The sequence below is a fragment of the Ranitomeya variabilis genome, chromosome 8, assembly GCF_051348905.1.
Source record: "Ranitomeya variabilis isolate aRanVar5 chromosome 8, aRanVar5.hap1, whole genome shotgun sequence".
Taxonomy (NCBI): Eukaryota; Metazoa; Chordata; class Amphibia; order Anura; family Dendrobatidae; genus Ranitomeya; species Ranitomeya variabilis.
In genome coordinates, this window is record NC_135239.1 from 144,307,071 (window position 1) to 144,332,203 (window position 25,133).

A 25,133-nucleotide genomic window follows, 5' to 3' on the forward strand; every position below is an offset into this window, starting at 1 on the left:
GTCTCCCATTTTCTTTGTGTATTTTTGTGTCTCAGGATATCGTCCCAGTTAATTTCACCAAGATCCTCTCTCATCCGTTGGAAATTTGCCCTCCTGAAGTTTAGTGTCCTTGTCACCCCCCTACTACCCATCTTATTAAAGGTTACATGAAAACTTATTATTTTGTGATCACTATTCCCCAAGTGACCCCCAACCCTTATATTTGATATGCGGTCTGGCCTGTTGGTTAATATTAGGTCTAGCAGTGCCCCCCTCCTTGTTGGGTCCTGAACCAGTTGTGAAAGGTAATTGTCTCTCATAGTTGTCAAAAACCGATTACCTTTGCTGGAACTGCAGGTTTCTGTCCCCCAATCTATTTCAGGGTAGTTGAAGTCCCCCATAATAATGGCTTCTCCTTGAGTCGCAGCTTCATCTATTTGCTTTACGAGGATATTCTCCATTGCTTCCATTATTTTTGGAGATTTATAACAAACCCCTATCAGTAATTTATTATTTTTTCCCCCTCCCCTTATCTCCACCCACAGGGACTCTACATTTTCATTAAATTCACCTATATTATCACGCAGGATGGGTTTTAAGGAAGATTTTACATATAGACACACCCCTCCCCCTCGCTTATCTGTACGGTCATTTCTGAACAGGCTATAGCTCTGCAAGTTAACAGCCCAGTCATGGCTCTCATCCAGCCACGTCTCAGATATCCCCACCATGTCATAATTATGCTCCAACAACATTAGTTCTAATTCATCCATTTTGTTGCCGAGCCTTCTGGCATTAGTATACATGCACTTGATGTTACTCTCTGTACCACTATTCTTTCTTAAATTACTAACTGTTCTAACCCTACACCCCATGCCACCGCCACCCCCAACTTCCTTATTTGTGCCCAGGTCTCTATCTGCACTATCTTCCCCTCCTATAAAATGAATACCCTCCCCCCCAATCCCTAGTTTAAACACTCCTCCAACCTTCTAACCATTTTCTCCCCCAGCACAGCTGCACCTTCCCCATTGAGGTGCAGCCCGTCCCTAGCGTAGAGCCTGTAGCCAACTGAGAAGTCGGCCCAGTTCTGCAGGAACCCAAACCCCTCCTTCCTACACCAATTCTTGAGCCACTTATTAACCTCCCTAATCTCCCGTTGCCTCTCTGGCGTGGCACGTGGTACAGGCAGTATTTCGGAAAATACCACGTTGGAGGTCCTTGCTTTCAGCTTGCAGCCTAATTCCCTGAAATCATCTTTAAGGACCTTCCACCTACCTCTAACTTTGTCATTTGTGCCAATGTGCACCATGACCGCTGGGTCCTCACCAGCCCCTCCCAGTAATCCACCCGATCAGCGATGTGTCGGACTCGAGCGCCAGGTAGGCAGCACACAGTCCGACGATCCCTGTCTTTGTGACAGATTGCCCTATCTGTTCCCCTAATAATTGAGTCCCCCACTACCAGCACCTGCATGGCCTGCCCTGCTCTCCTATTTCCCTCCTTACTGGAGCAGTCACTCCTCCGGCTTTCAGAGGACATGCCTGGCTGCAGCAGTGCTACCCCTGTACTGGCACCCCCCTCATCTGCCAACTTAGCAAACTTATTGGGGTGTGCCAGATCAGGACTAGCCTCCCTGGCACTCTTCCCTCTACCCCGCCTTCTATCTGTCACCCAGCTAACTGCCACACTGTCCTGCAGCTCCATCCTACCATCCCCCTCCTCATCTATCCCATTGAGCGTCTGCTCTGTGAGCAGAAGACTCCTCTCCATATTGTCTATGGATCTCAGTGTTGCCAGCTGCACATTTAGATCCAGTATCTGGGTTTCCAAATGCACAATGTGCTCACATCTCGCACAGCAGTATGCACCCTCGACCGGCTGGTCAAGGACTGCATACATGTGGCAAGATGTACACTGGATGGCATTAACAATTGTGGAGCACATTTCCTAATGGGGATTGCACCACACAGAAACGTTAAAAATAAATACAAAGTATTAATTAAACAAAAAACCCCCCAAAAAACAGAAGCAATTCCTCCCTTGGAAACTCCCTGATTCCAAAGTCACTGAATCACAAGTCACACAATTACCGCCGTTCACACTTACGCTCACTGATCCGATCCTAGCGGCCTAAAAGTAAGAGGGATCGACACAATCCATGGGGGCATCAGGGGTGGCAATCTAAAACAACTACTTGCACAACGCGAGTGCAGGTGGATTGTCACCCTTGATACCATGTCCCCCAAAGGATTGAATGAACAATTAAGTTTTGTTCCTTTTTTGTGAGGCTTTGTGAATAGGGGTCCCTTATTCTGCTCCGCCACTTCCATGTCCTCCTGTTCTTTGCGACATTAGTGCGGACACGTGTCCTCACTTTTGATTTGTTTAGGTTTTTCTTTTTCTCTCCCCTGTATCTCTCCTCCTCTGTTTTTAATTGTTTTTAATGTTTGTTGTTCTTTATTTTAGTTATTCTCATCACATGGGGTTATAATACCAGACCTTTAGTCTTGTCTTCAACCGCCGGATTGCAGAGATCAACATCTCATATGTTTCCTATGGATGAAGTGGATTTTTCACATTATCGTGTCATCATTTGCGTCGTATGACATGTATTTTGCCATAAGAAAATTCTCGTGTATTGTGCACTCTGCACTTTTATATATACACTCACCGGCCACTTTATTAGGTACACCTGTCCAACTTCTTGTTAACACTTAATTTCTAATCAGCCAATCACATGGCGGCAACTCAGTGCATTTAGGCATGTAGACATGGTCAAGACAATCTCCTGCAGTTCAAACCGAGCATTAGTATGGGGAAGAAAGGTGATTTGAGTGCCTTTGAACGTGGCATGGTTGTTGGTGCCAGAAGGGCTGGTCTGAGTATTTCAGAAACTGCTGATCTACTGGGATTTTCACGCACATCCATCTCTAGGGTTTACAGAGAATGGTCCGAAAAAGAAAAAAAATCCAGTGAGCGGCAGTTCTGTGGGCGGAAATGCCTTGTTGATGCCAGAGGTCAGAGGAGAATGGGCAGACTGGTTCGAGCTGATAGAAAGGCAACAGTGACTCAAATCGCCACCCGTTACAACCAAGGTAGGCCTAAGAGCATCTCTGAACGCACAGTGCGTCGAACTTTGAGACAGATGGGCTACAGCAGCAGAAGACCACACCGGGTACCACTCCTTTCAGCTAAGAACAGGAAACTGAGGCTACAATTTGTACAAGCTCATCGAAATTGGACAGTAGAAGATTGGAAAAACGTTGCTTGGTCTGATGAGTCTCGATTTCTGCTGCGACATTCGGATGGTAGGGTCAGAATTTGGCGTAAACAACATGAAAGCATGGATCCATCCTGCCTTGTATGGAGCATCTTTGGGATGTGCAGCCAACAAATCTGCGGCAACTGTGTGATGCCATCATGTCAATATGGACCAAAATCTCTGAGGAATGCTTCCAGCACCTTGTTGAATCTATGCCACGAAGAATTGAGGCAGTTCTGAAGGCAAAAGGGGGTCCAACCCGTTACTAGCATGGTGTACCTAATAAAGTGGCCGGTGAGTGTAGATGCTTAATAGCACATTTTGTATATTTTGTATATTTTGTATTTTTTGTTTCTGTTTGGTATATTATGCATTAGTGTGCTACACTATGTTGTTTTTATAAGAATTCTGGCAGTATGACGAGTTCTGTGGTCTTGTTTATCAGGACCGCCGATCAAGTGAATGTGCCAGGGATTTTTATCATCAGTGCACCATTTTTAAGTATAGTACACATACACCATGTTGTTTTAATGGCGCAATATATTAATCTTAAGCTCTGCACTATAAGTTATCTCACGTTTACACTGCGGTTTTATTGTATATTGTCCTTTTAAATCTTCTCCAATAATATGGCGTTTAGTATGGTCTCCGGCAAGACGGCTACCGGTTGCGCGCATGCGCGTTTCGGATCCTTACCTCCTTTCTCCTGTGGGGCTATCTGACGTATCTGTGGGCGCATATAATGTGACGTCAATAGGCGGACTTCCGCCCTATGCGCACACAGCAATGACGGCTGCTAGGGAGATAGGAGCTGGGTCTCAGACGCGCATGCGCCGACGTGTTAAACACACTTCCGGTTCTTTCCCCATTTAAATCCATACGAGCGACCAATAGACATACCCCTTTTGAAAAAGCAAAACGTGCGTCAGGGGGCCGCCTGTGGAATCCGAGGGAACCATCCACTTATATGGGTAAGCTGCCTGATCTTTGTCAGCGTTTGTGCTTATACTTATTGCACTGTGATATCTGACCTTAGGGTACCGTCACACCGTGCAATTTTCGTCGCTACGACGGCACGATCCGTGACGTCGCAGCGTCGTATGAGTATCGCTCCAGCGTCGTAGACTGCGGTCACACTTTGCAATCACGGCGCTGGAGCGATGCCGAGGTTCGCTGGTAACCAGGGTAAACATCGGGTTACTAAGCGCAGGGCCGCGCTTAGTAACCCGATGTTTACCGTGGTTACCAGCGTAAAAGTAAAAAAAAACAAACAGTACATACTGACCATCTGATGTCCGTCAGGTCCCTTGCCGTCTGCTTCCTGCTCTGACTGAGTGCAGCCGTACAGTGAGAGCACAGCACAGCAGTGACGTCACCGCTGTGATCTGCTCTCACTTTCCGGCCGGCAGACAGTCAGCGGGAAGCAGACGGCAAGGGACCTGACGGACATCAGATGGTGAGTATGTACGGTTTGTTTTTTTTAACTTTTACGCTGGTAACCACGGTAAACATCGGGTTACTAAGCGCGGCCCTGCGCTTAGTAACCCGATGTTTACCTTGGTTACAAGCGATCGCATCGCTGGATCGCTGTCACACACAACGATCCAGCGATGACAGCGGGAGATCCAGCGACGAAAGAAAGTTTCAAACGATCTGCTACGACGTACGATTCTCAGCAGGGTGTCTGATCGCAGTAGCGTGTCAGACACTGCGAGATCGTAACGATATCTCTAGAACGTCACGAATCGTGCCGTCGTAGCGATAAAAATGCCACTGTGTGACGGTACCCTTACAGTGTCATTGACACCTTACTGAGTTATCTGGGACTGTGGGATTTGTTCACAAGTCCTTAATGTGATTAGCAAACATCTCTCCAGCAAAACCCAGGGTGTTAACTCTTGATTGTTTCCTCTTATTCCCCATGCATATCATTAGCTTCCTCTACGCCCTATTTTTTGGCTATGTGCCTGTTTTTTATTGTGACATAATTTGTTATTGGTCTAAATAAAAGTTATACTATTTTATTAATATGAGTTGTGGGATTTTATTACTCCGTTCTCTTGTGTTATATATATGTGGGAGTTTCCTGAATGGTCCCATAAATTTGGACAGCATTTTTGGAGGAGGTATACAATTGAACTCCTGGCCACAAAACTACTGTGAGGTTTTTTAGTTTTGTGTTAAAAATACCCTAACTCACTAGCAGTATGTCACTGTTTCCAGCTTTTTGGCTGTCACAGTGCAGGCCGGGCAGGAATAGCCAACCTGTCAAATGTGGCCCATGGGCAACCAGATCGGTTATATCATTCAGTTTTCTAGAGTGCATTTTTTAAAGTTCACCATACAGCTGTTTTAACCTTATAATAACCAGATAACCAGATGATGTTAATGTAGTGCTTTAACTCGGTGATATTGTAAATTTATGGAGAGGGATGAAAGTTTCTGCAATCTACCAGGAGAAGGTTGGGTCGGAGACAGATTTTACAGGCTATTAAGCATTCAATGGGCGCTATACAGGACATGGTGATCATAATGGGTCTGCCATCATAGGAGAGCTGCCTTGTCCTAGTAAAACCAGAGGAAAGCTGGCTGGCAGTGACTTATGTCACTTTAGTGGGCTATTTTTCCTGTTAACTGGTGCTCCTAGACATTATTTCTTTGGAGACATATTAGTAAAAGATATGCATATATAAAGCATGAGCAAAAAATGATTTTTTTTTTCACATAAAGGTGCATTATACTACATACAGTGGGGAAAATAAGTATTTGATATGCTGCCAATTTTGCAAGTCTCCCCCTACAAAGAATTGAAACCCTTTGTGCATATGTACATAATTATATGCCCTACCCCTGGGGTCAGCAACTGGATACTTAGCAGGCAAGTTTCTGTCTCCAACAGGAGCTCTAATCGCTGTTAACCGTTGAGCTGTCACTGGTAATATCTGACAGTGGCTTTTAAATTACGCCATGGCATGAACGTGCACACACCGGCTCCCACTGACCCACCCCTCCCCCGTGACTCGACTGTGAGGCCCTGCTGGTGCATCGTCACTGTGGCAGTGGTTTGTGCATGGAGCCGTACATTTCAGGCTAGGGATCAAATGAGAGGTTCACACTGATGGGACAGTGGGCTTCAGTTTGATCAGATTCAGTTTGTAAATTTTTGCCTAGCAGCATTAGATCAAAGTATGAATATTGGGCTGTGCATATCATGTCTTTTTCAACAGTTCTGGCTCAAGTTTAATAACTGCCTGGCTCAGGCTCTCTCCCACGATATCTACAAATAGCTATCCCACTGCTTGGGATCGTCCCATATTTTCCTACTTCACGCTACAATAGTGTGATGTGCATGACAGCATGCAGAGAGGAGGTGGAGACAGAATGTGCTGGTGGGCAAGTGCCTGTAATATTGAAGAGAACCTACCAGCACAATTGTGTAATGTATTATAAGGCAGGACTGTAATACAGATTACATTGATATCTTTGATGAAGAAATCCGCTTTGTTTGGTTCTTCTTTAATCACCATTTGCAGTTTTCTGCTCTCTGGTTCTCTTTCCGCAATTTCAGAGTCTGCCTGTCAGTCATCAGCCACTGTTAACTTGTATCCCCTGTTACCTTGTAAAAATGATTTGATTTATTTTTGCAAGGTTTTGAAGAGTTGGTGTCACACAAAAAAAACATACCTAACCCGTTGCTTGAGAAGATTAATGATATTGAATAAACTTCCTAAAGTCCGTTTCTCTGGATTAAGTTTCTCATGGCCAAACTAAGAAAAAAAAACACAAAAAACAGTTTGTAAAACATTAAAAGGTGAAAACTTACAAAATGCTATTAAAGGGTTCCAACAATAAAAGTGTTGTCCTATACTGGACAACCCCTTATTAACACCTTAGTATCAAAGCTAGTTTTGGCCCTGCTAATAGTGACACATCAGATTTGAAAAATCGAGTTCTATTTGGCACAACCCTGAATGTGTCTACCATGAAGTACAATGTGTCATTAAAAAATGCTAATGGTAAATTTAGGTCGATAAAATGTACTCATGAAAATATTGGAAATTTGGTTAAAATCTAGAAAAAAATAAATGTTTAGGCCCTTAGAAAAGATATACCACATAAAAAGTTCATCAAATAACATTAACCATATACAGATGCATCTCACCAAATTATGGTACATCTCCACGGGCCATATTGTCCACAGTTTATCCAGATGTAATCAGGCCCGTGGAAACATACCCTTAGAATAACATCAAAAAGTTAATTTATTTCAGTTCTTCAATACAAAAGTGAAACTCATATATTATAGTTATCACAGATAGGGCGATCTATTTCAAGTGTTTATTTCTGTTAATGTTGATGATTATGGCTTACTGCCAATGAAAACCCAAAAGTCATTATCTCAGTAAATTAGAATACTTTAGAACACCAGCTTGAAAAAATGATTTTAAAATCCGAAATATTGACCTACTGAAATGTATGTTCAGTAAATGCACTCAATACTTGGTCGGGGCTCCTTTGGCATCAATGCGGCATGGCATGGAGGCGATCAGCCTGTGACACTGCTGAAATGTTATGGAAGCCCAGGTTGCTTTGATAGCAGCCTTCAGCTCGTCTGCATTGTTGGGTCTGGTGTCTCATCTTCCTTTTTACAATACCCCATAGATTCTCCATAGGATTAAGGTCAGACAAGTATGCTGGACAATCAAGCAGTGTGATACTGTTGGTTTTAAACCAGGTATTGGTATTTTTGGCAGTGTGGACAGGTGCCAAGTCCTGCTGTAGAATGAAATTTCCATCTCTAAAAAGTTTGTCGGCAGAGGGAAGCATGAAGTGCTCTAAAATTTCCTAGTACACAGCTGCAATGAACATTTTGCTATGGGCAAAACAAAAATTGTAACAGGACCCTCAGTATACACAGAAGATTATGTTCAGTGATGAGGCAAACTTTTTTGGGTGGGCCATTTATATGGATACACCTAAACATAGGAATGGTGACAGTTTTCTTGCGTAGGGTGTATTGCATTGAAATCTGAGGCAATGACCCGGGTACTGCTTTCACCAGACATCAACACAATTTCTATCCACTCCTCACGTGTTATCCTCTGCGACATGTCAATGGCTGTAAACAGAGAAACTTGTAAATAAATCATGAAAGAATACAGTTACGTTAAAACCAAGCACACCATTGTTTTTCCTGTGAAATTCTCAATAAGTTTGATGTGTCACATGACCCTCTTCCCATTGGAAAAAATAAAGTTGGATCCAAAATGATCAACTTCAAAATGGTCGCCATGGTCACCACCCATCTTGAAAAGTTTTCCCCTTCCCATATACTAATGTGCCACAAACAGGAAGTTGATATCACCAACTATTCCCATTTTATTTAGGTGTATCCATATACATGGCCCACCCTGTAGTATAATGCATCCCACAGTCATCCAGATTGAATAATACACCCCTATAGTCCTCCATATAGTAAAATGCACTCCCCATAGTATAATGCACCCCCCATAGTCCTTTGTGTAGTATAATGCATTCCAAATAGTCCTCGATACAGTATAATGCAGCTCTCATATAGCACATTGTATAATGCACTCCCCATAGTCCTTTATAGAGTATAGTGCAGCCACATATAGTAAAATGCAGCCCCAATATAGTACATATAGTATAACGCACCCCATAGTCCTCAATATAGTATAATTTAGCCCCCACATAGTATAATGCACTCCCAAAAGTTCTAGAGTATAATGCAGCCACACCAATAGAGGATAATGCAGCCCAATATAGAGTATAATGCAGCCATTCCATAGCGTGTAATACAATCACCCCAGAGTATAATGCAATCACCCCAGCGTGTAATGCACCCCAAATAGTGTAATGCAGCCCCCCCAATAGATTATAATGCAGCTCCCCCATAGAGTATAATGCAGCTCCCATAGTCCTCCAGTATTATGGTCACCACTCAGAGGCGTAGCTAGGGGTACAGCTCAGGAAAGACGAGATATCTGAGTGGGCCCCTAACCGGTAACCCAGTTTAAAACTACAGTGTCACACTCTAATGGTGGGTATAGGAGAACCTCAGCAGATGATCCTGCGTAACTAAAAAAAAAAAAAAAAAAACATCTCCACAAAGACCAACACTGATATGACCACCATATTGTGACCATATAGTGGTAGATACCAGTCTTACAAAGCATACAGACTAGGATATATATCTCTTTCCTATATATATACACATAGCTACAGGACTCCACAGATGAGGATATGTCTCTTTCCTATATATACACACACGGTTGCAGAACTCCACAGATGAGGATATATATCTCTTTTCTATATACACACAGTCAAAATTGTTGGTACCCCTTGTTTAATGACAGAAAAACCCACAATGGTCACAGAAATAACTTGAATCTGACAAAAGTAATATTAAATAAAAAATCTATGAAAATGAACAAATGAAAGTCAGACACTGCTTTTCAGCCATGCTTCCACAGAATTAAAAAAAAAAATGAAATTCATGAAATAGGCCTGGACAGAAATGATGGTACCCCTGAAAATAATATGACATAAGGGACATGTTAAATCAAGGTGTGTCTACTAACTATTATCACAGGTGTCTACAATCTTGGAATCAGTGAGTAGGCCTACAGTCATGGCCAAAAGTATTCACACCCCTGCAATTCTGTCAGATAATACTCAGTTTCTTCCTGAAAATGATTGCAAACACAAATTCTCTGGTATTATTATCTTCATTTAATTTGTCTTAAATGAAAAAAACAAAAAAAGAATTGTTCTAAAGCCAAATTGGATATAATTCCACACCAAACATAAAAAAGGGGGTGGACAAAAGTATTGGCACTGTTCGAAAAATCATGTGATGCTTTTCTAATTTGTGTAATTAACAGCACCTGTAACTTACCTGTGGCACCTAACAGGTGTTGGCAATAACTAAATCACACTTGCAGCCAGTTGACATGGATTAAAGTTGACTCAACCTCTGTCCTGTGTCCTTGTGTGTACCACATTGAGCATGGAGAAAAGAAAGAAGACCAAAGAACTGTCTGAGGACTTGACAAACCAAATTGTGAGGAAGCATGAGCAATCTCAAGGCTACAAGTCCATCTCCAAAGACCTGAATGTTCCTGTGTCTACCGTGCGCAGTGTCATCAAGAAGTTTAAAGCCCATGGCACTGTGGCTAACCTCCCTAGATGTGGACGGAAAAGAAAAATTGACAAGAGATTTCAACGCAAGATTGGGCGGATGTTGACAATAGAACCTCGACTAACATCCAAACAAGTTCAAGCTGCCCTGCAGTCCGAGGGTACAACAGTGTCAACCCTTACTATCCGTCGGCGTCTGAATGAAAAGGGACTGTATGGTAAGAGACCCAGGAAGACCCCACTTCTTATCCCGAGACATAAAAAAGCCAGGCTGGAGTTTGCCAAAACTTACCTGAAAAAGCCTAAAACGTTTTGGAAGAATGTTCTCTGGTCAGATGAGACAAAAGTAGAGCTTTTTGGGCAAAGGCATCAACATAGAGTTTACAGGAGATAAAAAAGAGGCATTCAAAGAAAAGAACACGGTCCCTAAAGTCAAACATGGCGGAGGTTCCCTGATGTTTTGGGGTTGCTTTGCTGCCTCTGGCACTGGATTGCTTGACCGTGTGCATGGCATTATGAAGTCTGAAGACTACCAACAAATGTGAGAAAGCTGGGTCTCCCTCAGAGGTCATGGGTCTTCCAGCAGGACAATGACCCAAAACACACTTCAAAAAGCACTAGAAAATGGTTTGAGAGAAAGCACTGGAGACTTCTAAGGTGGCCAGCAATGAGTCCAGACCTGAGTCCCATAGAACACCTGTGGAGAGATCTAAAAATGGCAGTTTGGAGAAGGCACCCTTCAAATATCAGGGACCTGGAGCAGTTTGCCAAAGAAGAATGGTCTAAAATTCCAGCAGAGCATTGTAAGAAACTCATTGATGGTTACCGGAAGCGGTTGGTCGCAGTTATTTTGGCTAAAGGTTGTGCAACCAAGTATTAGGCTGAGGGTGCCAATACTTTTGTCTGGCCCATTTTTGGAGTTTTGTGTGAAATTATCAATGTTTTGCTTTTTGCTTCATTCTCTTTTGTGTTTTTTCATTTAAGACAAATTAAATGAAGATAATAATACCAAAGAATTTGTGTTTGCAATCATTTTCAGGAAGAAACTGAGCATTATCTGCCAGAATTGCAGGGGTGTGAATACTTTTGGCCATGACTGTATATATAGGGCTACAGATACTCACTGTGCTGTTTGGTGACATGGTGTGTATCACACTCAACATGGATCAGAGGAAGCGAAGGAAAGAGTTGTCTCAGGAGATTAGAAAGAAAATTATAGACACACATATTAAAAGATAAAAGTTATAAGACCATCTCCAAGCAGCTTGATGTTCCTGTGACTACAGTTGCACATATTATTCAGAAATTTAAGATCCATGGGACTGTAACCAACCTCCCTGGACATTGCCGCAGGAGGAAAACTGACGACAAATCAAAGAGATGGATACTTCAAAAGAGCCCAGACAAACTTTTAAACAGATTAAAGGCGAACGTCAAGCTCAAGGAACATCAGTGTCAGATTGCACCATCCGTCGTTGTATGAGCCAAAGTGGACTTCATGGGAGACGACCAAGGAGGACACCATTGTTGAAAAAAAAATCATAAAAAGCCAGACTGGAATTTGCCAAACTATATGTTGACAAGCCACAAAGCTTCTGGGAGAATGTCCTATTGACAAATGAGACAAAAATGGAAGTTTTTGGCAAGGCACAACAGCTCTGTGTTCACAACAGAAAAATGAAGCATATCAAGAAAAGAACACTGTCCCTACTGTGAAACATGGAGGTTCTGCTATGCTCTGGGGCTGCTTTGCTGCATCTGGCACGAGGTGTCTAGAATCTGTGCAGGGCACAATGAAATCTCATGACTATCACGGGATTCTAAAGAGAAATGTGCTGCCCAGTGTCAGAAAGCTTGGTCTCAGTTGCAGGTCATTGGTCTTGCAACAGGATAATGACCCAAAACATACAGCCAAAACACCCAAGAATGGCTAAGAGTAAAACATTGGACTATTCTGAACTATTCTATGAGCCCTACCCTAAATCCTATTGAGCATCTTTGGAAAGAGCTGAAACATGCTGTCTGGAAAAGGCAACCTTCAAATACGAGACAACTGGGGCAGTTTGCTCTTGAGGAGTGGGCCAAAATACCTGTCAAGAGGTGCAGAAGTCTCACTGACAGTTACAGGAATCGAGTGCAGTGATTGCCTTAAAAGGTTGTGCAACAAAATATTAAGTTAAGGGTACCAACATTTCTGTCCAGGCCTATTCCATGAGTTTTATTTTATTTTTTTAATTCTGTGGAAGAATGGTTCAAAAGCAATGTCTGACTTTAATTTGTTAATTTTCAGATTTTTTTTATTTATTATTACTTTTGTCAGATTCAAGTTATTTCTGTAACCATTGTGGGTTTTTCTGTCATAAAACGAAGGGTACCAACAATTTTGACCCCGGCTGCAGGACCCCACAGATGATGATATATAATATATATATATATATATATATATATATATATATATATATATATATATATATATATATATATATATATATATATATATATATATATATATATATATATATATATATATATATATATATATATATATATATATATACATACAGTGCCTACAAGCAGTATTCAACCCCCTGCAGATTTACACATTTGGAATTAACTTGGCATTGTGACATTTGGACTGTAGATCAGCCTGGAAGTGTGAAATGCACTGCAGCAAAAAAGAATGTTATTTCTTTGTTTATTTATTTTTTTTTTTAATTGTGAAAGTCTTTTCAGAGGGTCATTTATTATTCAACCCCTCAACCCACCAGAATTCTGTTTGGTTCCCCTAAAGTATTAAGAAGTAGTTCAGGCACAAAGAACAATGAGCTTCACATGTTTGGATTAATTATCTCTTTTTCCAGCCTTTTCTGACTATTTAAGACCCTCCCCAAACATGTGAACAGCACTCATACATGGTCAACATGGGAAAGACAAAGGAGCATTCCCAGGCCATCAGAGACCTGATCGTGGAGGGTCACAAGGCTGGCAAGGGGTACAAAACCCTTTCCAAGGAGTTGGGCCTACCTGTCTCCACTGTTGGGAGCATCATCCGGAAGTGGAAGGCTTATGGAACTACTGTTAGCCTTCCATGGCCTGGAGAGCCTTTGAAAGTTTCCTCCCGTGCCGAGGCCAGGCTTGTCCGAAGAGTCAAGGCTAACCCAAGGACAACAAGGAAGGAGCTCCGGGAAGATCTCATGGCAGTGGGGACATTGGTTTTAGTCAATACCATAAGTAACGTACTCCACCGCAATGGTCTCCGTTCCAGATGAGCCCGTAAGGTACCTTTACTTTCAAAGCGTCATGTCAAGGCTCGTCTACAGTTTGCTCATGATCACTTGGAGGACTCAGACTGACTGGTTCAAGGTTCTCTGGTCTGATGAGACCAAGATCGAGATCTTTGGTGCCAACCACACACGTGATGTTTGGAGACTGGATGGCACTGCATACGACCCCAAGAATACCATCCCTACAGTCAAGCATGGTGGTGGCAGCATCATGCTGTGGGGCTGTTTCTCAGCCAAGGGGCCTGGCCATCTGGTCCGCATTCATGGGAAGATGGATAGCACGGCCTACCTGGAGATTTTGGCCAAGAACCTCCGTTCCTCCATCAAGGATCTTAAGATGGGTCGTCATTTCATCTTCCAACAAGACAACGACCCAAAGCACACAGCCAAGAAAACCAAGGCCTGGTTCAAGAGGCAAAAAATCAAGGTGTTGCAGTGGCCTAGTCAGTCTCCTGACCTTAACCCAATTGAAAACTTGTGGAAGGAGCTAAAGATTAAAGTCCACATGAGACACCCAAAGAACCTAGATAACTTGGAGAAGATCTGCATGGAGGAGTGGGCCAAGATAACTCCAGAGACCTGTGCCGGCCTGATCAGGTCTTATAAAAGACGATTATTAGCTGTAATTGCAAACAAAGGTTATTCCACAAAATATTAAACCTAGGGGTTTGAATAATAATTGACCCACACTTTTATGTTTAAAATTTATAAAAATCTAACTGAGCAACAAAACTTTTTGGTTTGTAAGATTTATGCATCTGTTAATAAATCCTGCTCTTGTTTGAAGGCTCTAACTTATTTGCATCTTATTAAACCTGCTAAATCTGCAGGGGGTTGAATACTACTTGTAGGCATTATATATATATACACTCACCGGCCACTTTATTAGGTACACCTGTCCAACTTCTTGTTAACACTTAATTTCTAATCAGCCAATCACATGGCGAAAACTCAGTGCATTTAGGCATGTAGACATGGTCAAGACAATCTCCTGCAGTTCAAACCGAGCATTAGTATGGGGAAGAAAGGTGATTTGAGTGCCTTTGAACGTGGCATGGTTGTTGGTGCCAGAAGGGCTGGTCTGAGTATTTCAGAAACTGCTTATCTACTGGGATTTTCACGCACAACCATCTCTAGGGTTTACAGAGAATGGTCCGAAAAAGAAAAAAAATCCAGTGAGCGGCAGTTCTGTGGGCGGAAATGCCTTGTTGATGCCAGAGGTCAGAGGAGAATGGGCAGACTGGTTCGAGCTGATAGAAAGGCAACAGTGACTCAAATCGCCACCCGTTACAATCAAGGTAGGCCTAAGAGCATCTCTGAACGCACAGTGCGTCGAACTTTGAGACAGATGGGCTACAGCAGCAGAAGACCACACCGGGTACCACTCCTTTCAGCTAAGAACAGGAAACTGAGGCTACAATTTGTACAAGCTCATCGAAATTGGACAGTAGAAGATTGGAAAAACGTTGCTTGGTCTGATGAGTCTCGATTTCTGCTGCGACATTCGGATGGTAGGGTCAGAATTTGGGTAAACAACATGAAAGCATGGATCCATCCTGCCTTGTATGGAGCATCTTTGGGATGTGCAGCCGACAAATCTGCGGCAACTGTGTGATGCCATCATGTCAATATGGACCAAAATCTCTGAGGAATGCTTCCAGCACCTTGTTGAATCTATGCCACGAAGAATTGAGGCAGTTCTGAAGGCAAAAGGGGGTCCAACCCGTTACTAGCATGGTGTACCTAATAAAGTGGCCGGTGAGTGTATATATATAATATATAATAGTAAGAAAGAACAAAAAATGGCTGCACTCACCAGCTCTTGACAATTCTTGACAGTATGGCACATTTCTGATTGGTCGCTCGCGGCAGGCGGCAACCAATCAGAAAAGTGCCGCGCACCACGAAGGCATATATCTTTGTCCACCCTGAGCGGGTGTAGGACGTTGGTGACGTCACTTATCTCCGGACATTATCTCCGGACAAAGCCACGGAAGTTGGCACAAATTGCCGGAAGTAGTATTCTAGGCAATTATATATTAGATTTTAATGTTATCAGTGTTTACCTTTGAACGTTTATATTGTATTGTCCTGTCACCAGCCATGTGTACGATTATCGGCCGAAAGCCTCTCTGGAACCAATAATCACCCCATGTAAAGGTATCTTTATAAGTTAAAGATTCAGAATACTATGACTTTTATCATATCCTGAACAGTCAAGTTTTTTATGAACCGTTAAGGTTTTCTGGTTGAAGTAAAAAAAACTCTGAGTGTTTACAGTTTGAAACCATAAAATGTTGAAAAATTATGTCATTCTTGAGTATATCACTCAATGGTGCTCATAAACGTGTCAAATTTGATCTATAATATACTTTAATATACGTTACTTTAATCTTTAATATACTTAAGAACAGGGCCCCAGACATCACACAGGGGGTCTGAAACACCGCACAGTGGTCCAAAATATCGCTGTGCTCTGCCTGGGGCCCCATATGCTGCCTGGGGCCCCTGTGCTCTGCCTGGGGCCCCTGTGCTCTGCCTGGGGCCCCATGTTCTGCCTGGGGCCCCTGTGCTCTGCCTGGGGCCACTGTGCTCTGCCTGGGGCCCCATATGCTGCCTGGGGCCCCTGTGCTCTGCCTGAGGCCCCATATGCTGCCTGGGGCCCCTGTGCTCTGCCTGGGGCCCCATAGGCTGCCTGGGGCCCCTGTGCTCTACCTGGGACCACTGTGCTCTGCCTGGGGCCCCATATGCTGCCTGGGGCCCCTGTACTCTGCCTGGGGCCCCTGTGCTCTGCCTGGGGCCCCATGTTCTGCCTGGGGCCACTGTGCTCTGCCTGGGGCCCCATAGGCTGCCTGGGGCCCCTGTGCTCTGCCTGGGGCCACTGTGCTCTGCCTGGGGCCCCATATGCTGCCTGGGGCCCCTGTGCTCTGCCTGGGGCCCCAAATGCTGCCTGGGGCCCCTGTGCTCTGCCTGGGGCCCCTGTGCTCTGCCTGGGGCCCCATGTTCTGCCTGGGGCCCCTGTGCTCTGCCTGGGGCCACTGTGCTCTGCCTGGGGCCCCATGTTCTGCCTGGGGCCACTGTGCTCTGCCTGGGGCCCCATAAGCTGCCTGGGGCCCCTGTGCTCTGCCTGGGACCACTGTGCTCTGCCTGGGGCCCCATAAGCTGCCTGGGGCCCCTGTGCTCTGCCTGGGGCCACTGTGCTCTGCCTGGGGCCCCATAAGCTGCCTGGGACCACTGTGCTCTGCCTGGGGCCCCATAAGCTGCCTGGGGCCCCTGTGCTCTGCCTGGGGCCACTGTGCTCTGCCTGGGGCCCCATATGCTGCCTGGGGCCACTTTGCTCTGCCTGGGGCCCCTGTGCTCTGCCTGGGGCCCCTGTGCTCTGCCTGGGGCCACTGTGCTCTGCCTGGGGCCCCATATGCTGCCTGGGGCCCCTGTGCTCTGCCTGGGTGTAGGACACTGGTGACGTCACTTATCTCCGGACATTAGCTCCGGACATTAGCTCCGGACAAAGCCACGGAAGTTGGCACAAATTGCAGGAAGTAGTATTCTAGGCAATTATATATTAGATGGGCATTTCCTGAAGGAAATACATGGTGCTTGAACAGCGCTACCAGCTTTACAGCAGCACTTTTCACACACGGGACCGGGGGGCGCGCTTACTTTTGCACCCGGGGCCGGGGGCGCGCTTACTTTTGCACCCGGGGGCGCACTTACTTTTGGGGGCGCACTTACTTTTGGGGGCGCACTTACTTTTGGGGGCGCACTTACTTTTGGGGGCGCACTTACTTTTGGGGGCGCACTTACTTTTGGGGGCGCACTTACTTTTGGGGGCGCACTTACTTTTGGGGGCGCACTTACTTTTGGGGGCGCACTTACTTTTGGGGGCGCACTTACTTTTGGGGGCGCACTTACTTTTGGGGGCGCACTTACTTTTGGGGGCGCACTTACTTTTGGGGGCGCACTTACTTTTGGGGGCGCACTTACTTTTGGGGGCGCACTTACTTTTGGGGGCGCACTTACTTTTGGGGGCGCACTTACTTTTGGGGGCGCACTTACTTTTGGGGGCGCACTTACTTTTGGGGCCGCACTTACTTTTGGGGCCGCACTTACTTTTGGGGCCGCACTTACTTTTGGGGCCGCACTTACTTTTGGGGCCGCACTTACTTTTGGGGCCGCACTTACTTTTGGGGCCGCACTTACTTTTGGGGCCGCACTTACTTTTGGGGCCGCACTTACTTTTGGGGCCGCACTTACTTTTGGGGCCGCACTTACTTTTGGTGGGCGGGGACCCTCGGCCTCCGATGTGGTGGGCGGGGACCCTCGGCCTCCGATGTGGTGGGCGGGGACCCTCGGCCTCCGATGTGGTGGGCGGGGACCCTCGGCCTCCGATGTGGTGGGCGGGGACCCTCGGCCTCCGATGTGGTGGGCGGGGACCCTCGGCCTCCGATGTGGTGGGCGGGGACCCTCGGCCTCCGATGTGGTGGGCGGGGACCCTCGGCCTCCGATGTGGTGGGCGGGGACCCTCGGCCTCCGATGTGGTGGGCGGGGACCCTCGGCCTCCGATGTGGTGGGCGGGGACCCTCGGCCTCCGATGTGGTGGGCGGGGACCCTCGGCCTCCGATGTGGTGGGCGGGGACCCTCGGCCTCCGATGTGGTGGGCGGGGACCCTCGGCCTCCGATGTGGTGGGCGGGGACCCTCGGCCTCCGATGTGGTGGGCGGGGACCCTCGGCCTCCGATGTGGTGGGCGGGGACCCTCGGCCTCCGATGTGGTGGGCGGGGACCCTCGGCCTCCGATGTGGTGGGCGGGGACCCTCGGCCTCCGATGTGGTGGGCGGGGACCCTCGGCCTCCGATGTGGTGGGCGGGGACCCTCGGCCTCCGATGTGGTGGGCGGGGACCCTCGGCCTCCGATGTGGTGGGCGGGGACCCTCGGCCTCCGATGTGGTGGGCGGGGACCCTCGGCCTCCGATGTGGTGGGCGGGGACCCTCGGCCTCCGATGTGGTGGGCGGGGACCCTCGGCCTCCGATGTGGTGGGCGGGGACCCTCGGCCTCCGATGTGGTGGGCGGGGACCCTCGGCCTCCGATGTGGTGGGCGGGGACCCTCGGCCTCCGATGTGGTGGGCGGGGACCCTCGGCCTCCGATGTGGTGGGCGGGGACCCTCGGCCTCCGATGTGGTGGGCGGGGACCCTCGGCCTCCGATGTGGTGGGCGGGGACCCTCGGCCTCCGATGTGGTGGGCGGGGACCCTCGGCCTCCGATGTGGTGGGCGGGGACCCTCGGCCTCCGATGTGGTGGGCGGGGACCCTCGGCCTCCGATGTGGTGGGCGGGGACCCTCGGCCTCCGATGTGGTGGGCGGGGACCCTCGGCCTCCGATGTGGTGGGCGGGGACCCTCGGCCTCCGATGTGGTGGGCGGGGACCCTCGGCCTCCGATGTGGTGGGCGGGGACCCTCGGCCTCCGATGTGGTGGGCGGGGACCCTCGGCCTCCGATGTGGTGGGCGGGGACCCTCGGCCTCCGATGTGGTGGGCGGGGACCCTCGGCCTCCGATGTGGTGGGCGGGGACCCTCGGCCTCCGATGTGGTGGGCGGGGACCCTCGGCCTCCGATGTGGTGGGCGGGGACCCTCGGCCTCCGATTTGGTGGGCGGGGACCCTCGGCCTCCGATTTGGTGGGCGGGGACCCTCGGCCTCCGATTTGGTGGGCGGGGACCCTCGGCCTCCGATTTGGTGGGCGGGGACCCTCGGCCTCCGATTTGGTGGGCGGGGACCCTCGGCCTCCGATTTGGTGGGCGGGGACCCTCGGCCTCCGATTTGGTGGGCGGGGACCATCGGCCTCCGATTTGGTGGGCGGGGACCCTCGGCCTCCGATTTGGTGGGCGGGGACCCTCGGCCTCCGATTTGGTGGGCGGGGACCCTCGGCCTCCGATTTGGTGGGCGAGGACCCTCGGCCTCCGATGTGGTGGGCGGGGACCCTCGGCCTCCGATGTGGTGGGCGGGGCCCCTCGGCCTCCGATTTGGTGGGCGGGGCCGCGCCCCTTGGCGTCCGCTTTGGTGGGCGGGGCCGCTCGGCCTTCGATTTGGTGGGCGGGGCTCCTCGGCCTCCGATTTGGTTGGCGGGGCCCCTCGGCCTCCGATTTGGTGTGTGCTCTGCCTGGGGCCACTGTGCTCTGCCTGGGGCCCCATATGCTGCCTGGGGCCCCATATGCTGCCTGGGGCCCCATATGCTGCCTGGGGCCCCTGTGCTCTGCCTGGGGCCCCTGTGCTCTGCCTGGGGCCCCATGTTCTGCCTGGGGCCCCTGTGCTCTGCCTGGGGCCACTGTGCTCTGCCTGGGTGTAGGACACTGGTGACGTCACTTATCTCCGGACATTAGCTCCGGACATTAGCTCCGGACAATAGCTCCGGACAATAGCTCCGGACAATAGCTCCGGACAATAGCTCCGGACAAAGCCACGGAAGTTGGCACAAATTGCAGGAAGTAGTATTCTAGGCAATTATATATTAGATATATATATATATATATATATATACATATATACACACATATATACACACATATATACATACACACACACACACACACACACACATATATATATATATACAGTCATATGAAAAAGTTTGGGCACCCCTATTAATCTTAAGCTTAATGTTTTATAAAAATGGTTTTTTTTGCATCAGCTATTTCAGTTTCATATATCTAATAACTGTTGGACACAGTAATGTTTCTGCCTTGAAATAAGGTTTATTATACTAACAGAAAATGTGCAATCTGCATTCAGACAAAATTTGACAGGTGCATAAGTATGGGCACCCTTATCATTTTCTTGTTTTAAATACTCCTACCTACTTTTTACTGACTTACTAAAGCACTTTTTTTTGGTTTTGTAACCTCATTGAGCTTTGAACTTCATAGTTAGGTGTATGCAATCATGAGAAAAGCTACTTAAAGTGGCCACTTGCAAGTTGTTCTCCTGTTTGAATCTCCTCCGAAGAGTGGCATCATGGGCTCCTCAAAACAACTGTCAAATGATCTGAAAACAAAGATTATTCAACATAGTTGTTCAGGGGAAGGATACAAAAAGCTGTCTCAGAGATTAAACCTGTCAATTTCCACTGTGAGGAACATAGTAAGGAAATGGAAGAACACAGGTACAGTTCTTGTTAAGGCCAGAAGTGGCAGGCCAAGAAAAACATCAGAAAGGCAGAGAAGAATGGTGAGATCAGTCAAGGACAATCCTCAGGCCACCTCCAGAGATCTGCAGCATCAACTTGCTGCAGATGGTGTCACTGTGCATCGGTCAACTATACAACGCACTTTGCACAAGGAGAAGCTGTATGGGAGAGTGATGCGAAAGAAGCCGTTTCTGCAAGCACGCCACAAACAGAGTCGGCTGAGTTATGCAAAAGCACATTTGGAGAAGCCAAATTCTTTTTGGAAGAAGGTCCTGTGGACTCATGAAACCAAGATTGAGTTGTTTGGTAATACAAAAAGGCGTTATGCATGGCGGCAAAAAAACACAGTGCGTTGTATAGTTGACCGATGCACAGTGACATCATCTGCAGCAAGTTGATGCTGCAGCTCTCTGGAGATGGTCTGAGGATTGTCCTTGACTGATCTCACCATTCTTCTTCTCTGCCTTTCTGATGTTTTTCTTGGCCTGCCACTTCTGGCCTTAACAAGAACTGTACCTGTGTTCTTCCATTTCCTTACTATGTTCCTCACAGTGGAAATTGACAGGTTAAATCCCAGACAGCTTTTTGTATCCTTCCCCTGAAAAACTATGTTGAATAATCTTTGTTTTCAGATCATTTGACAGTTGTTTTGAGGAGTCCATGATGCCACTCTTCAGAGGAGATTCAAACAGGAGAACAACTTGCAAGTGGCCACTTTAAGTAGCTTTTCTCATGATTGCATACACCTAGCTATGAAGTTCAAAACTCAATGAGGTTACAAAACCAAAAAAAGTGCTTTAGTAAGTCAGTAAAAAGTAGGTAAGAGTATTTAAAACAAGAAAATGATAAGGGTGCCCATACTTATGCACCTGTCAAATTTAGTTTGAATGCAGATTGCACATTTTCTGTTAGTACAATAAACCTCATTTCAAGGCAGAAACATTACTGTGTCCAACAGTTATTAGATATATGAAACTGTAATAGCTGTTGCAAAATAAACCATTTTTATAAAACATTAAGCTTAAGATTAATAGGGGTGCCCAAACTTTTTCATATGACTGTATATATATATATATATATATATATATATATATATATATATATATATATATATACAGGTCCTTCTCAAAAAATTAGCATATAGTGTTAAATTTCATTATTTACCATAATGTAATGATTACAATTAAACTTTCATATACTATAGATTCATTATCCACCAACTGAAATTTGTCAGGTCTTTTATTGTTTTAATACTGATGATTTTGGCATACAACTCCTGATAACCAAAAAAACCTGTCTCAATAAATTAGCATATCAAGAAAAGGTTCTCTAAATGACCTATTACCCTAATCTTCTGAATCAACTAATTAACTCTAAACACATGCAAAAGATACCTGAGGCTTTTAAAAACTCCCTGCCTGGTTCATTACTCAAAACCCCCATCATGGGTAAGACTAGCGACCTGACAGATGTCAAGAAGGCCATCATTGACACCCTCAAGCAAGAGGGTAAGACCCAGAAAGAAATTTCTCAACAAATAGGCTGTTCCCAGAGTGCTGTATCAAGGCACCTCAATGGTAAGTCTGTTGGAAGGAAACAATGTGGCAGAAAACGCTGTACAACGAGAAGAGGTGACCGGAACCTGAGGAAGCAGTGGACTGAGTCTGATGTGGAAACATCCAGAGCCACCGTGCACAGGCGTGTGCAGGAAATGGGCTACAGGTGCCGCATTCCCCAGGTAAAGCCACTTTTGAACCATAAACAGCGGCAGAAGCGCCTGACCTGGGCTACAGAGAAGCAGCACTGGACTGTTGCTAAGTGGTCCCAAGTACTTTTTTCTGATGAAAGCAAATTTTGCATGTCATTCGGAAATCAAGGTGCCAGAGTCTGGAGGAAGACTGGGGAGAAGGAAATGCCAAAATGCCTGAAGTCCAGTGTCAAGTACCCACAGTCAGTGATGGTGTGGGGTGCCATGTCAGCTGCTGGTGTTGGTCCACTGTGTTTCATCAAGGGCAGGGTCAATGCAGCTAGCTATCAGGAGATTTTGGAGCACTTCATGCTTCCATCGGCTGAAATGCTTTATGGAGATGAAGATTTCATTTTCCAGCACGACCTGGCACCTGCTCACAGTGCCAAAACCACTGGTAAATGGTTTACGGACCATGGTATTACTGTGCTCAATTGGCCTGCCAACTCTCCTGACCTGAACCCCATAGAGAATCTGTGGGATATTGTGAAGAGAAAGTTGAGAGACGCAAGACCCAACACTCTGGATGAGCTTAAGGCCGCTATTGAAGCATCCTGGGCCTCCATAACATCTCAGCAGTGTCACAGGCTGATTGCCTCCATGCCACGCCGCATTGAAGCAGTCATTTCTGCCAAAGGATTCCCGACCAAGTATTGAGTGCATAACTGAACATTATTATTTGATGGTTTTTTTGTTTGGTATTAAAAAACACTTTTATTTGATTGGTCGGGTGAAATATGCTAATTTATTGAGACAGGTTTTTTGGGTTATCAGGAGTTGTATGCCAAAATCATCAGTATTAAAACAATAAAAGACCTGACAAATTTCAGTTGGTGGATAATGAATCTATAGTATATGAAAGTTTAATTGTAATCATTACATTATGGTAAATAATGAAATTTAACACTATATGCTAATTTTTTGAGAAGGACCTGTACTAGCTATTGAACCCGTTCTACGCCCGGGTGGCGGGCATTTATATTGGTATATGGTCTCCATCCTGGTATGTGCTGCTCCCATCTTGCTCTTCCATCCTGTCATGTGCTGCTCCATCCTGCGCCCCCATCCTGTCATGTGGTGCTCCATCCTGCATCCCCATCCTGTCATATGCTCCCATCCTGCGCCCCCATCCTATTATGTGCTGCTCCATCCTGCGTCTCCATCCTGTGCCCCATCCTGTGATATGCTGCTCCATCCTACACCCCCATCCTGTCATGTGTGTGCGCCCCCATTCTGTCATGTGCTGCTCCCATCCTGTGCCCCCATTCTGTCATGTGCTGCTCCCATCCTGTGCCCCCATCCTGTCATGTGCTGCTCCCATTCGGTCATGTGCTCCCATCCTGCACCCCCATCCTGTCATGTGTGCGCCCCCATTCTGTCATGTACTGCTGCCATCGTGCGCAATCATTCTGTCATGTGCTGCTCCCATCCTGCGCCCCCATTCTGTCATGTGCTGCTCCCATCCTGTGCCCCCATTCTGTTGTAATGTGCTGCACCCATTCTGCCTGTTCCTGTTTCCAATCTGCCATATGTTGCTCTCATCTTTCTCTCTCCGGCTCTACTGCCCGAGTGCGGCTGTGCTGAGTGCGGGCGGCTGTGCTGAGTGCGGGCGGCTGTGCGTGGCTGTGCTGAGTGCGGGCGGCTGTGCTGAGAGCGGGCGGCTGTGCGTGGCTGTGCTGAGTGCCGGCGGCTGTGCTGAGAGCGGGCGGCTGTGCTGAGTGCGGGAGGCTGTGCGTGGCTGTGCTGAGTGCGGGCGGCTGTGCTGAGTGCGGGCGGCTGTGCGTGGCTGTGCTGAGTGCGGGAGGCTGTGCTGAGTGCCGGCGGCTGTGCTGAGTGCGGGCGGCTGTGCTGAGTGCAGGAGGCTGTGCGTGGCTGTGCTGAGTGCGGGCGGCTGTGCTGAGTGCGGGCGGCTGTGCGTGGCTGTGCTGAGTGCGGGAGGCTGTGCTGAGTGCCGGCGGCTGTGCTGAGTGCCGGCGGCTGTGCGTGGCTGTGCTGAGTGCGGGAGGCTGTGCGTGGCTGTGCTGAGTGCGGGAGGCTGTGCGTGGCTGTGCTGAGTGCGGGAGGCTGTGCGTGGCTGTGCTGAGTGCGGGAGGCTGTGCGTGGCTGTGCTGAGTGCGGGAGGCTGTGCGTGGCTGTGCTGAGTGCGGGAGGCTGTGCGTGGCGGTGCTGAGTGCGGGCGGCTGTGCGTGACGGTGCTGAGTGCGGGCGGCTGTGCTGAGTGCGGGCGGCTGTGCGTGGCGGTGCTGAGTGCGGGCGGCTGTGCGTGGCGGTGCTGAGTGCGGGCGGCTGTGCTGAGTGCGGGCGGCTGTGCTGAGTGCGGGCGGCTGTGCTGAGTGCGGGCGGCTGTGCTGAGTGCGGGCGGCTGTGCTGAGTGCGGGCGGCTGTGCTGAGTACCGGCGGCTGTGCTGAGTGCCGGCGGCTGTGCTGAGTGCCGGCGGCTGTGCTGAGTGCCGGCGGCTGTGCGTGGCTGTGCTGAGTGCGGGAGGCTGTGCGTGGCTGTGCTGAGTGCGGGAGGCTGTGTGT

General features: G+C 47.6%; 1 protein-coding gene across 1 annotated transcript in view; it reads right to left on the bottom strand.

Annotated features, from left to right (window-relative positions):
- Positions 1–25,133, bottom strand: part of SLC25A17 (solute carrier family 25 member 17) — a 156,309-nt gene that overhangs the window by 11,916 nt on the left and 119,260 nt on the right. The window contains exon 8 of the mRNA XM_077277738.1: positions 6,929–7,011. Coding sequence (XP_077133853.1) covers positions 6,929–7,011 — 83 coding nt within the window. The remainder of the gene's footprint in view (positions 1–6,928; positions 7,012–25,133) is intronic.